At 37.5% G+C, this 15,599-nt stretch overlaps 1 protein-coding gene across 1 annotated transcript; it reads left to right on the top strand.

The window, feature by feature from the left end:
* Positions 1–4,235: 4,235 nt before the first annotated feature.
* Positions 4,236–15,324, top strand: praf2 (PRA1 domain family, member 2). Its single transcript, XM_030141795.1, has 3 exons — positions 4,236–4,417; positions 7,344–7,561; positions 11,348–15,324. Exons 1-3 carry the CDS (start codon positions 4,239–4,241, stop codon positions 11,485–11,487), a joined length of 537 nt encoding a protein of 178 aa, XP_029997655.1. The 5' UTR covers positions 4,236–4,238; the 3' UTR covers positions 11,488–15,324.
* The last annotated feature ends 275 nt before the right edge of the window (positions 15,325–15,599 follow it).

Here is a 15,599-nt window from a genome sequence, read left to right as displayed (position 1 = left end):
TGGTCTTTTTCATCTTTGACATGTAGAACTCAATAGCTATTTTTTCTAATAACACGCTAAATTGTGGACTCACGTGTCCACGTCACACATTTCCAACATATTTTGGTCCATGTGAGATGAGTCAAACAACTAAACAGCGGAACTGTTACTGAGCGTGCTCCTTGTGTAACAGTTTCAGCAGCATTTCTATAGGCTGTGGTGGACTGTGTAAAGTCCAAATTAAGCTCAAAGTTAAATACTCATGCATATACGCATGGAGAATTCTGTCTGTGCTCTGCACTCATTGTGTCTGTATTTCTGTCCGTCCTCTGGGAGTCTGTGGATCTGAACCCAAACAGAGCAGTACCATTGATAATTGCGGGGGTAGTGTTGAGATTTGAGGACAATCCTTTCCAGAAATGGCTGAACTGTGTGAGTTGAAAAACTTAAAACATATTTATGGCAAATAACATTTTCAGTATCAACATTAGTAAATCAAAAATGAGTAAAAATGTTTGGAATTATTTTTCTTGGTATTTGGCCAATGTGTTAATTCAGATCAGCGCCCTCTGGATTGATCAAACCCTAACCCAAATGCTCATTCCAATGCAAGGGAGGCTCCTTTCATACTCAATCATCATTTGTCCACCTGTTACCAATTAAACTCCCAGTTTTAGAATATTACAGAGCACTGTGCACTGACTAGAAGAGCTATAGACCTTTCAGTCTTAGTTTGTTTCTATCCCAACTTTTTGGAGTATAGCTTATGTTACAGCAATCAAATTTACATTTGAAGGCTGTTACTACTCTGGCTCAGGAGCAGCAACAAAGAGGGGAGGTCACACAAGGCACAAACAGTTTAACAAAGATTTATTAAATAAAAATAACGTGAAAGTCAGTAGTGAAAGCAGTGATGTGGGTGCATGTGGTGTGTGGCAGTGTGGAGCAGTCAACTAAACTAAACTAAACGAACACAGCCCATGATCAGGAGAGGAGCAGAGGGAGAGCAACCATGCTCTCAGCCATTTTATAGGTTTCAGCCAGGTGAGGCAGATGAGGGCCTGATTGGGGCAACACCCCCAGCTTCCTGGGCAGACAGGAACAAGAATGGTAAACAGCAAGGGCTTCACAATAAAGGCCACCCGATGGCCGTCACAAGGCATATTGGTGCTATGGTTGTCATTTCACAGGAAGAATGCCTTGTGTTTGAACCAGTTGGCTGAGGCCTTTCTATGTGGAATCTGCATGTGTTACACGTATCTCACCAGAGACAAATTCAAATCAGATGCCAGAACCACCTCAATGGGCTCCTCTGGACACTGATGCCACCTTAGTTCTTTTGTTCCTAGAACGTTTTAGACTATCCAAGCAACTTTTTCTCATGAAGCACTTAGCAATAAATGTAGCTACTTTTAAAATTTGTTTGGAAACATTTAGTAACATTTCAAAAGTGACACAAATGCTAAAACACACATATTTTCCCTCTAAATGACACAAAATTATTTTCTCCGTCACACGGTATATCTGCCTAGCTGTAAAAGTCAGCGGCGACAACTTATCCACTTTGTTGGTATATTTAATGATTTTTCAGACCCTTCTAGAGACTCTTTATCAAAAAATCTATCATCTTTGTCTGGTGTTATTGGAGACTCTTGAAGACTCTGACATGAAAACAGGCATTGTTCTTTGACTAAAACAAATCAGTGCACTGAATATAAATCACTCCCATTGCTATTGGCAGTATTCTCGATTTTCTCTTTTTGGTCCACTTAGATTGTTAATGTAGACTGAGAATTAAAAATCCTATGGTTAAAAGTGTTCATGTTTTACCATGACTTATTGAAGGCTCATAAGTGGACCGTAGAAGAAAGTGAAGCTAAAACTGAACAAACACACAACCAAACAAATAACTATGACATCATTTAGCAACTTCTTGCGACTTTTAGGACAGACAATAGATACTGTCACTACAGAGGAGTTGGAAACACTTCCTCTGGATTCTCCTCCTGGATAACTGAAGTCCTCAATTTGTCTGTAAATGAGAGCTCAGACGTCCTGCAGAGGAAACTCATCTCTCCTACTCATACTCAGTGTCTGGCCCTTTGGTCACTACCCACGAGTCTTGACCAGGTGAGGGCAGGAAGGCAGATCAGTGTTGTCACATCATCACTTGACACCTGTCCCCTGCCCACTCTACCCTTTCCAACTTGTGAACAAGACCCGGAGATTATTAAAGAAATGAATGGAGAAGACACTAAAATGTCTTTTATAGCATCAGCTTTAAAAAAAGACATCATCAGTAAAAACAAACATTCTAAGAGTTATATTAACAGACACTGGGCCACTCTACTTATTTTCACCCTTAAAGACCCAAACAGCCAGTGACAAACAAAATCATCTACTAATGAAAAATGTTTAATAACTTCTGAAACACTAAATCTATTGATATTGGTGTAAAATGCAGTTTATCATCTTCACGTGGTCATCAAATATTTGGACGTTCAGAGGCTCTGTAGTCAACATGGAAACATTGTCATCTTCTACAACATTGATTCACCAGTAAAACCCATGGAGTTTGATAAATGACAGTGGATGGAGGCACTTCGTTTACGTTCAGTTAATTATATATTTGGTTTTTATGCTGAGTTATTGATGGGAAAGTCATTTTTTCCTCAGTTTTCTCTGTTTCTGATATAATAACCCACAACTTTACAACTCAACTTTTATGAACATCTACATTCATTCATTCATTCATTCATTCATTCATTCATTCATTTTCTGAACCCGCTTTATCCTCACTAGGGTCATGGGGGTCGCTTGGAGCCTATCCCAGCTACATAGGGGTGAAGGTGGGGTACACCCTGGACATTTTGCCAGTTCATCGCAGGGCTGACATACAGAGACAAACAATCACCCTCACATTCACACCTATGGGCAATTTAGATTAACCAGTTAACCTATCAGTGCATGTATTTGGATGGTGGGAGGAAGCCAGAGTACCCAGAGAAAACCCACGCAGACATGAGGAGAACATGCAAACTCCACACAGAAAGGTCCCACCCCAGTCAACTGATGTTGGATTCGAGCCCAGGACCTTCTTGCTGTGAGGCACGAGTACTATCCACTGCACCACTGTGTCACCTCATGAACATCTACATCAGGGGTGTCAAACTCATTTTAGTTCAGAGGCCACATACAGCCTAATATGATTTAAAGTGGGCCGGACCAATAAAATAATATATATAATAGGATAAGAACTTATAAATAATGTCAACTCCAAAGTTTTCTCTATGTTTTTGAGTGAAAAAAGTAAAATTCCATTATGAAAATGTTTACACCTACTTGAACATAACATGAACAAATATGAACAACCTGAAAATTCTTTAGCAAAAATGTGCATTGTTAACGATATTACACCAAAGTTGATCATTTATACATGTGAATCACAAGTTACAGATTTAGTAACGGGCAGAATATTGTATAAAATTCCACATACTTCTCTTAAGACATTTCAGATTGTTCATATTTGTTCAGGTTATTCATATTTTTTGTAAAAGGATAGTCTTTAAATGTAACTTTTTTTTTTTTTCTAATTTTACTTTTTTTTAAATACTAAAACAAAGAGGAAAATTTGCAGTTTTCATTATTAATAGGTTATTTTGATAATATTTTACTAGTTTGATCCACTTTAGATTGAATTGACCTAAAATGATTTTAACATCCTTGATTATTAATATCTTCAGTGTAATTTTTGTATTTCACAAATTCATCCTAGGGGTCAGATTGGACCCTTTTGACGGGCTGGTTTGGGCCCCCGGGCCACATGTTTGACACCTGTGATCTACATGATCAGTAAATTAAATGTAGGAAAATACCAAATTTTCACTGAAAAAACACAAAATACAGCGTACATTATCAGAATAAAAGGTGAAAGTCAATTAAGAAAGGTTAAATGGATAGAAAAAAATCGTTTGGGAACTGCCACAGAAGTAGCACTTGGTCTTTAGGGGTTAAACTTAGAAGAGGAAATTTTAACACTGATTTGAAATTTAGTTAAATTCACCAAATGTTCACAAATGACAGAAAACGGCAAAAGGTATTCACTAATAGTCCTTTATCACTCAGGGACGGAAAGCGCATTCTCGACTCCCGTGCGCGCGACTCGTCAGGAACACATCGCCACGCCCTCTGAATCAATAGTCCCTCCTTTTTACCCGCGTTGCATTGTAGGAAACCTAGTTTATTATTGTATATGAAAGATGGCAGGCGTGCAGCCGCCACCCCTCCGGAGCCTGGATGACTTCGTGCTGAGTTCGGCTCGGTTCGCCGTGCCCAACATACGCGACCTGGACCGATGGAACAACCGCATCATCAACAACCTCTTATATTATCAGAGCAATTACTTCGTGTGCGCGCTGGGCTTTCTTTTGTTGGTGGGGTAAGTTTCCCTCCCCCCTCTCTGTCGTCTCATATACCTACAGAATATACTGGAAGTCTGGGATCAACACGGTGGAGTTCCGACACATTCACTCCGGACTCTCGGCGTTTATATCTATCAACCGGAGGAAGACGAACATTCATGACAGAGAGAGAGAATGGAATCAGAGCGACAGAGAAGACTGAGGAGGACTGGGTCACGTGGAAGTCAGAGACAATCATAGGTTACATGGATGATTATTATCTGTTTTCTGTGTCACTGTACTGACACACATCTACACGGGCTTTAAATATATGCATTTTCCTGTCGTTTTTAGGAGGCCAATAGTAATTAGCCAAGTCAAAATATCATCCACATAATAATATGGCCAAGTCTAGTATCCATAGCACAGATCTTTTGATAAAAATATTGAATTGCCTTTATTTTAACAAAACACTGGGCAAAGAAACAGAATAAAAAAGAAAAGTTAAGGAGAGACATGGGTGGGGGAATGAATGTCCTATTGCAACTTGAACAGAATTTTTACCATGCGTTTATTAACTCAGTGTAAAATCCTATTGATTGTCTCAGCTCCCCATTTTCATCAGGGTCCTAACATTTGCAGTGATAGGGGATTTACCTGACTACAACTTACAAAGATATTACTAAAGCTGAACAGGGCTGAAGCACTCGCCCGAGTACTCACCACCTTTTATTTCAACCTCTGCCCTGCTTACTCTCATACTAAATACCTCCAGGAAAAAACCCTACACTGGAAAATAATGGCAACAAGTCCAGTTGGTTATGGCAGCTGCTTCCATTTCATTTAGGCTCATGGTACATGTCAGGATAATTTTTTAATGGCCAGGAAATAATGAAGTACACAAAAATAATAAGCGGAATAGCAAGAATAGCCTCAAGAACAACTGTTGTTATGCACACAATAAACCTAACTTTTTACAATCATTGACACTGATTTCTCCAAAGTGAACAAATCACTGGAAAAGTGGACCTAATGTCATAAATGCACTGTAGGCAATTTGATCAAAGCAAAACAACAGTATAAATCAGTTGGCAATCAATGATTAATCATTGCTTGTATGATACTTCTCTAATCGAGTACTTCAATTCATTGTCAAATATAAATCATTCACCTCCATCAAAGTCCCTGATGTTGTGTCTCAGTCTTGCAGTTTAGTCTTTCCACTCCTCTTGGTTAAGTCCAAATTATAATAGCTTTGCTGTAAACAGGGAAAATGGCAAAAATGGAAATAATCCATTTTGAGGAGGAACTTCCCCAGAGGCACCTGGTTTAGGTCCTTAATGCTGGGAAGAAAAGGATAAAAAGGATAAAAAAAATCCCTTCTGTCTTGCTATTCGGTCCAATATGTGATAAAATCCTTAAAAATGGTAAATGATCCCTAACGATAGAAAGATTTTAACCCTCAGAAAAAGGTAATCTGATGGGAAGCAACCTTTTAAGGTGGAATAGTCTTCAAGACATGACTGTGGCTTCCATAGTCCCATGTCAACAGAACAGTCGGTCCCCCCAACCGGGGGCCCACTTTTAGATGGTTACTGTTTCTGTAGAACCTCCAGCACTGACAAATTAGAGTTATAGCTCTGAAGCCAATTTGCTGCATCTTTTCTGGCCCTAAAAGTATGCAGTCCTGGAGCACAACCGGTCCATGTGATCTTCACTCAAACACAGGATTCTAACTTCTAACTGCTATAATAGCAGTTTACAATATTTTATGATTTTGACTTTATTCACATATCTATATCCACGTACATACAACATAAACATAATTTCAGTCCTTTCTTCTCAGTTCTCAAGTTGTTGCACCTGAATTTTCACCTCTGTCCTCAATACTCATCCCTCCATGTGCATTTTAAGAAATGGAGACTTCCTTCAAGATGGAGCAGTGAGTTCAATGTCCAGGACAAAACTGAGCATCCAACAGGGGAAAAATATGGAGATGAGAAGAGCCAATAATCATTATCCTGCCTTTGGGTGGCTATGTAGAGACAACCCCCTTACCTTCTTTACGCTGTGCCTCTTGGAACCTACTGTAAAATATATATATCCATAGTTTTAATATGACATCACACTCATAGCAACGCCTACCTTTCATCCACTGCTCATTCATTGTCCAGGTTTACTTAGATGATGAGGAGTCCAGTCTGAGTTTTAATTCTACAGAATCCATCTGAGAAAGAAACCTTTGACACATACAAACATATCAATCAGTCTCCTAAAGCTTTTGTACAGTCCCTTGTCAACAGCAGCTGACTGTCTCAGACTCATTTAACCCCTGAAGACCCACAGCTGTTTGTTGTTCCAACTTCCAATTTTTTTTTTTGTCTTTCCCAAACTGATTTATCCCCATTCATTGTAATATCCTCTGTATTTTGCGTTTTTCAGTATAAATCAGGTATTTTCCTATATTTAATTCACTGATCATGTAGATGTTCATTGAAGCTTAGAGATAATTCAACGGCTATATATCAAATCAGAAAAAAAGGAGGGAAGAAGTGACTTTTTCAACAAAATATATTATTAACTGAACATAATGTGTTTCCATCCACTGTCATTTATCAAACTCCATGCGGTTTACTGGTGAATCAATGTTGTAGAAGATGACTGTTTTCCCACCTTCACCACAGAGCTTCTGTACGACCATGAAAAGATGACAAACTGCATTTTACACCATTTATTTACATGTATTGACAGGATTAGATGATCAACAGATATTAAACATTTTAGATCAATAGATGGTTTTGGTTGGTGATGGATGTTTGAGTCTTTAAGGGTTAAAATCTATAATCTGTTAACCTGACACTGAAAGTGTATCGTTATCTTGTTTTTCTGATGGAACTTGGTGATGCCTGGTTCCTACGGCTGCTCTATAGGAAGTTCTGCAACCTTTTGTGCCTCTGCTCTCAGGTATTTCCAGCCCTTCCAGCTGTTTGTTGGTTCGACAGTGGTCACCCTGTCATTCCTCGGTTTCGTCTGGGCCGCTGAGAACCAAGCTCCCATTCGGCGTTTCCGTAGAAACCACCCATCAGTCTCTGTGTTGGCCATACTTTTGGTCAGCTACCTCTTCCTCACAGTCCTGGGAGATGTGGCTGTGTTCCTGTTGGGGATTGCCTTTCCTATTCTGAGTAAGACTGGAATACACACACACACACACACACGTATATGTATATGTAAACCAACCACTAAAGCATGAAATTTAACTTGTTTGTTTGACATTTGAAGCATTTACACTGTAGTGTGTACTGAAGGACATTATTCATATTCATTCATTTATGTTCCTTTATTATAGTAAAATTTTTGATTTATGACATTTACTTATTATTGCTTTTAGGGTTGCAACTAGATGACTAGTTGATAAATAGTCAATGGCAAAATAGTTGCCGACTAATTTAATAGTGTGTACATGGTGATGGTAGACTCAAACTTCCTATTACTGTTGTCCACTCACATTTCATAACTTCATAACTTCAGTTTTCTACATTTTTAATTGTTTTTACACATGCGGAGATGTAAAAGAACAAAATAAATCACATTAACCTGTATACATGTAGGAAGACATCAGAATATTAGGGAGAAATCCAGGTGTGTTAATCAGATTTCTCATAATCACATTACTGCTGTTATTTGATAAAACATATCAGATTATGCTGTGTACATGATTACTAATAATCTGATCACTCCAGAACGTGGGTAATGATCAGAGTATTAGTATGCATGTAAACAGGCTTATTGTTTCACCGTATCTAATTGAAGTAGCTCAGAGTGAGATATTTCACTTTTCCCAGATCTTTGTTGCACAGACAACACTTATTGAATCAAATATTTAATAAACTTTGTTATGCATTCTAATTGTTGTGCACTAAATGTTCTTGTTAAAGGAAAAAAAAAAGTACTTTATTACTGCAATAAATAACAAGTGGTGCCAGGCAAAACAAACCCTGCCCCTTGCATGTATTTTAGCTTAATTTGGCATGGATCCAGCTGATGTCATGTATATGCATGTGCTGATGTCAGCATATCAATTGCCTCTATATGTGTCAAGTCTGAAGTAAATTCAAACAAAATTGATGTTTTTGTAGATATTAGAAATTTCACCCATTATAGGGAAATGGAATTTTTTTTTTTTAATGAATAAAAAATGTGAACTTTGACTTACATTTCCCAAAATGTAACTACATCTATTTTGGGTCACTGACAATGTATAAACCCAATTAGGTATGAATTCAACCAATAGTTTTGCTGCTACAGACATGTGAGATTTTGCTCATTGTAAGTAAATGGGGGGGGTTAAAAAACTGAAACTTGGACCTACCTTTCCTGAAATGTAATGACATCTATTCTGGGTCACTGGCAATCTATAAACACAATTTGGTATGAATTCAACCAATAGTTTCGTTGCTAGAGTGTTAACAAACAAATAAACAAACAAACCAAACCAAAAACAATACCCCTTGCCTCCTCTTCCAGGGGTGGGGTAAAAATAAGAGGCATTAGTGATGAGAAACATTAGGATTTTTTGCAAAATATGTCATTTCTACACCACGGGTAAACGACAAGCCTTCAGGTCAGAGGTGTCCACATATAGACCAGAGGACTGAGCTGGGTGAGAGTAAGGGCTTTTAAATTCACCAAACTAATATTAACATCAACCAAATTAAAAGAGCAACTAACTAAATATAATAATTAAAAAACAGGTATATACAAGTTAATTACTGGCACTGATGAAGATCTGGAGTTGGTCCTTCTGTCCTCCAATGGCAGCTCACATACTAATGTCTGGTTTGCGCTAATGCTAGGTGTGTGTGTACTAGGAAGGGTAAATGCAGAGATTTAATTTCCCGACGGGTGTAATAAAGCAAGTTAACCTTTTAACCTTAACTGCATTGCTGAGTAATACTGTTACGTTAAATACCAAGTCATTTTAACGACTTAATATTTGTTATAACAATGGTATCATATTTGTATACACTACTGCTAGCTGGTCTAATTAACAGGTTAGCTGACAGAGCATATAATCCAGTATTGAATGAACTAACAAGTAGCTGTGAACTTCATAAAGCGTTTGAGGGGTTTGGCAGACTGGGGGTTTGATCCATTGAACCCTGACTGTGCTACCGGTGTGTGAAGTGTTTTATGAATACAGTCCTTTGTCGGTCTTGTTAGAGTCAAATCATAGCTACAACACTAAACATTGAGCTGTCTGTTTAAGAAAAAATGTTTTAATGCATCAGTATGCATCAGTCAAAACCTCTGAAAGTTCAACAGTAGATCAGCAAACTATCAATCAAAGCCCACACAGCAAAGCAACTTTCCTCACCTGTCACTCAAAGTTGCGATCTGTAGTCATGCTAACCATAGACTCTAATATCATGTAACAAGTAGGTGACTTATGTTATAAAAGAAATCACTCCTGCACAGTTGGAATGAGCAGAATAGTCAGCTTTGAGACTAAAACAGTTGTTTTGTTTCAGGCTGTTAAAGACCCAGTGCTGCTTTTGTGGCAGTTCCCAAATGAATTTTTCTGTTTATTTAACCTTTCTTAAGTTGTCTGTTCTCATTTGCCCAGGTCATTGTTCATCTTTGTAGTTCTTCTCAATTCAGCTGGACTGGTTTAGCTCTTTTGAAAATGTTTCATCTCTCACTAAAGAAAGAATAACCTTTCATAAGTGATTTATCACCATTTATGATAATATTATCCTCTGTATTTTGCACATTTTGGTGAAAATCATGTATTTTTCTGTATTTACTTTTCTTATGTAATTGTTCATAAAAGCTCAGCATAAATTTGAGGGTTATTATATCACAAAATAGAGAAAACTGAAGAAAAAGTGACTTTTTCAGCAAAGATGAACATAACTGAACATAAAACCAGTGTAATTCTAAAAGTAACCTGATGTACCTGCATGTGGAGGACGTGGTGGGTTATATAGCTCTGTAGATTTAGCTGTCAGAAAGTCAAAAGTGAGCTCCCCTCACCTTATCATTGACCAGGGGCGCCTGCAGAGTGAAATCGTGAGGTGTACACGGACTGCACAGACCTGGGGGCTGACTAATTCGTAAGACCATGGGGGTGGGGAGTGCAGGGGCATATCAACCATTTGAAAAGTGTGGGGGATGAGCTTTTACACCCTTATTATGTTTTACCCTCATTAAGTATTGACAGGACTGTCAAGAAAAAATTCAGTACAGCTCGAAGGTGTATGTTTTCAGTGTTTCCCCTACAATTGTATTAGGGGGCCGCCTCCCCAAACAGCCCCTCCGCCCCCACGAGAATGCAGACTGGCATGGCCCCAGCCAGCGGCTCACAGCTGGGCACAGCCCCTCAGACTTCGGATCCACTTCTGAGTAAGGCTCTCCATCAGCTCCCAGTTAGCACTATCTCTTTCTCTCTCTCTCACACTCGTGCTCACTCAAACTTCACTCAGTATAGCACAGGTGAAGGCATCAAAGTCATTGCTGACCCCCGAAAACAAATTTGCGACCTGGGTGGGGGTGTAGTTGCTAACGCACCCCCACACATGACAATTTGGACTCCCCCAGTGTGCCCCCCCCCCCCCCCAATTGAGAACCACTGTTGTAGAAGATGTTGCCGTTTTCACATTCACTATGGAACCGCTGAACATCCAAATGGGTATTTTACACCAGTTATTTACATGTATTGATAAGAATTGTGGATCAGAAGTTATTAAACATTTTACATCAGTAGATGGTTTTGGTTGCCAGAAGCTGTTTGGGACTTTGAGGGTTGAACATAGGGCTTTGTGGGGATTTGACTGACTTCATAGGAACTCAAACATAAAGATTTTATTTTTTTCTATTGACATCAGTTTGCTGTCCCATGGTCCATTGTGCTAAATAGTCAGTGGGTAGAACTATGAAGCTAAACATGTTCTTCCTTCATCCTGTTGTAGTGGTTCTGGTCCATGCGTCGGTGAGACTACGCAGCCTTAAAAACAAACTGGAGAACAAATTGGAGAGCATTGGTCTGAAGAGGACGCCCATGGGACTCCTGTTGGAGGCTCTGGGACAGGAACAGGAAGCTGGATCCTAGAGAAAAGCACCGTGGATGAGAAGAGGTTTGAGGAAAAGTGCAGAAGAAGAGAGGAGAGGGTTAAAAACATGAGATGTGAGGGAGTAGGATGCAATGTGAAGGCTGAGCAGGATGTTATAAAATGAGCCATAAAACACAAATGAGAAGTTAAGTTTGTTTCTTTTTTTTTTTTTTTACACAAATGGAAAGTCACTAGTGAAGGAACAAACACAAATCCAAGCAAACGATTCGGTCATCCTTAGTCTGTTTATGTTTATGCACTTTAGCCACAATATTTAATTCCATTTATTTTTGTGTTAATGTTTTTTCAAAGTGTGCAGTGTCACAGTCAGGAACTTCCACATTGTCACATGAAAACATGATGGGATAACATGAAATTGCACATTCTGCACTATTGGTTTATTGTGTCATTACACACAGTCAGGGATACCTCCGTAAAGCTTTTACTCAACACAAAACATGATTATAGTCGTAATAACAAAAAGAAGTTGGGAAATGTTGAATAGAACAGTTTTATAGGAAAAGGTTTTAATTTGTGTAATCACATTTAACAGGAAATCAAGCAATGGAAAATGAAGCCTCAAGATAAAGTTGCCATTTTTGGAGACACAAAAGCAGATATTATATGTCCAGTGACCCAGCTGAAATTACGTAACTTTGATTTAATTTCACTGCCCTAAAAATCATAATAATGTGCTTAGTGATTAAATCTGACTTAAGGTTATTCATGTTACTTTCTTTTAATACATCAACTTTACAACCTAATTTATATTTCATCTGTGGTTTTTACTTAAATGACAACACTGCTAAAATATGCTTTTATTATAATACATATTTTTTTCTTACCAATTTTTTGGGGACTAATAAAGTATCTGTATTGGTGGTTCAAGGCCCCAAAATTTTCAGAGTTTTACAATTATTCTGGTTTTATCTCATGTTATTTCACCCTTTTTTTTTTTTTTTTTTTAGCATTTTATAACTTCAGAAGCCAAATGACATGGAGGCTGAAATCCTCTGTTTATACGACTTAATATTTAGCCACATTTCATATCCAGAGTAAATTTCCTCCACTGCTGGTCAGTGGAGTTTATTCCCACTCAGTCATTAGAAATCTACTTGAACACTGTATTCACCCTTGATTCCTTAAATATAAAATTATCAGTCAGTTGGTCATCAGTCTGGTCAATACTGAAATACAGTAACAAATGTTGGACACTTTTGCACAAATATTGAGAAACCCTATTCTGGAAAAACTCCAGTGCCTCCACAGGTAATTTTTTTTTTTCTACTTTTTCAGTAAAATATCTGAAAATCCATTAGTTCAGAGTTAGAATCTTCAGGACCTTCACGGTAGTACATTCTTCATTCTGATGTTTCATTTCATTACTTTTTTTGATGACTAAGTATCCAGTTAAAGACTGAAAAATGGAAATGTTTTAATGCTAACAGCCGAAACTAAAACATGGTTAACAGCATGTTAGTGCTGTCGCTAGCTATACATGCTAGTTTAGTGGAACCAATGTTATAAATGAGGTTTGAACATTTTCTGAAATTTAAAATCAGACCATGGTGCCAACAGTGTAAAGACATACCGGGTCATACTTTGTTTGTAGGAAAAATGAATAGAAACCACTGCAATGAAGAACAAACCCACTGTACTTAATGTAATGAATGTACTGTATTTTACAAAGGTGTTGATCTGGAGCCTGACACAGACAAACTGAAATACCTGCTGAAGGTAGATGAAACTAGTCAGATTTCCAAAATGCTTTCAGTGTGGTTTATATTTATTATCCAAACAATCCTTGAAACCCCAGCTTTAGTACAATGAGCCCATTTACATGCACACTAATACACTTATCATTATCCGATTTCTGGAGTTATGGGATTATTCAAGTGAAAATGTAAACAGCATAATCTGACATGTTTTATCAGATAACAGCAGTAATCTGATTATGACAAATCAGATTAACACACCTGGATGTCTTGTTAAAACTATGATGTCTTCCTTCGTGTATACAGGTTAATCTGATTTATTCCATTCTGTTACATCAGCGCTGTGTAAAAACATTTAAAATCAAAGAAAACTGAAGTTATGAAAGACAATAACAGAAAGTTTGAGTTTACCATCACTATGTATATACGTACTCTGAAAGAAACCCAATAATGAACTGAAATGTCTAAACCAGGGTTTTTCGATTATTGTATTTCTTAAGTGTGTGTAAACATGTCAGATCTGATTTTTACAACTGTCTGATTACTCAGAAAAGTGTCAGAAAATTACAGTTTTATCCTAAAATATGCTCTTTTTTCCTCACACAGCAACTAGCTATAGATGTTCATCCCACTAGTAAACTTTAAAAACCCATCTTATATCCACCATTTTTGAAAATCTTAGAATGAGACACTAGTGAAAATCGATAGCAGTAAAGACTGTTAAGGCTACACCTGGTTTTGCTGTTGTTTAAAGAGAAATAAATCAGCAGTTTTGCTGTGTTATCTAGCTAAAAATGTAGAAAAATACAGAAATGAAGATCAAACTGACTTAAAGACTGTATTATTCTGGGGCCTTTGCTTTGTATTGTTTTATTTATACAGAAAAACAGTCCTGTGCTGAATATCTGTTGGTGAAACTGTTCAGTTTTCCAGTCCCTGAATCTTATTTATTCAGTATTTACAGAACAGATGCTTCCTGTGTATTATCATCCATACAATCCTTCTGACCACAGTTTTAACACAATTATGTTAAGTTTGCAGGATCAATTGTGGCCATATTAATGATTTCCAAGAATTGCAGTCTTTGCTCTGTTTTCATCTCATGTATCAGGTCCATTACCTGTATGAAATTATAAAGGTAAACTAAATTATGGTGAACTTAGCTAAAATTTTACAAGGTAATCATCATGTTAGCAATGTCAGGGTGAATGTGTTAGCATCTCCAGCTACTGACACTTACATTTAACCAAGCAGCCTCTAGTTTGAGATGCTAGTCTTACATTTAAACAACTTCAGAACTGGGATTTGAATATCGTCCACGTTCATGAACTTCACATGAAACCACTCCAGACACTAGTACTTAGAAAAAATAGATACTGCAAAGGCTACACATGGATTTACTGATGTCTGAAGAGAAATAATAAGTACTTTCTGACATGCTAACAAGCTAAGAAAACAATTTTGAAATTACAACTATGAAGTATAAACTGACATAATGAAGGAATACTGCTAAATATATGAAGGTGATACTGTTCAAATTTCCAGTTTTTGCATCATATTTGTTACATATGTTTGTACTACAGTTTTAATACAACTATCATGGCTGGTAGCGAGGTTTTCTTCAGTATAATGTATCTCAACCATTATTAAGATGTTTTATGATCATTAATTATTTTTGTTTTCATCGTACTTTTTGCCCTGTGGAAACAGCGTTGGTTGGTTTTCTTATTATGTACGTGCCGTTACAGTTTGGCCTTGTACAAATATACTTAAGACGTTTGCTGACTCCCTTATGCAGAGCCTCATGATAATTCCAACAGCAAACACATAACAAAAAGTCTACATTTGTGGTTCATCAGGAAAAACTTTAACATCTGAGCAGAAATAAATGCCTTTTCACGTAACTGCAGAATGACTAAAAGGTAAACTGAGATAAACATTTCTGGGTAAGTGTGCAGATGTATCTGAAATGTACAGATGATGATTGTGTTCAGTGTTTCATTCCATTTAACTGATTGTGTGACACATGATCCCTGACATCATGTCTGAGTGATTTGCCAAAAGATGACAAAGTGTATTGAAAATATTTCTAAATAAAAACGGATGGTGTCTGCTGTTGTTTATGGACTCTGTCTTTGGGATTCTTTCAACGTCTGACTCTTGTATGGTGATCTGTAATTGTCATGAGTAGGTGTCAAGACAAACTGACTTTGGACAAAGTGGGAGAATGAATATGTCTGTCGGTGTCTATTCTACACTCTGACCATCAGCAGTTTATGTCCAAGTGGAATGTATAGTAGATGGTACTAAATCTAATAGAAAATCATACATCTGCAGCTTTATTCTTTATTCAAATCCCTATTTTGCTTGATACACTGAATGCATTCAACCTTATT

Source organism: Sphaeramia orbicularis, chromosome 8 (genome assembly GCF_902148855.1).
Source record: "Sphaeramia orbicularis chromosome 8, fSphaOr1.1, whole genome shotgun sequence".
Classification (NCBI taxonomy): Eukaryota; Metazoa; Chordata; class Actinopteri; order Kurtiformes; family Apogonidae; genus Sphaeramia; species Sphaeramia orbicularis.
This window is presented reverse-complemented; position numbering and strand designations above follow the sequence as displayed.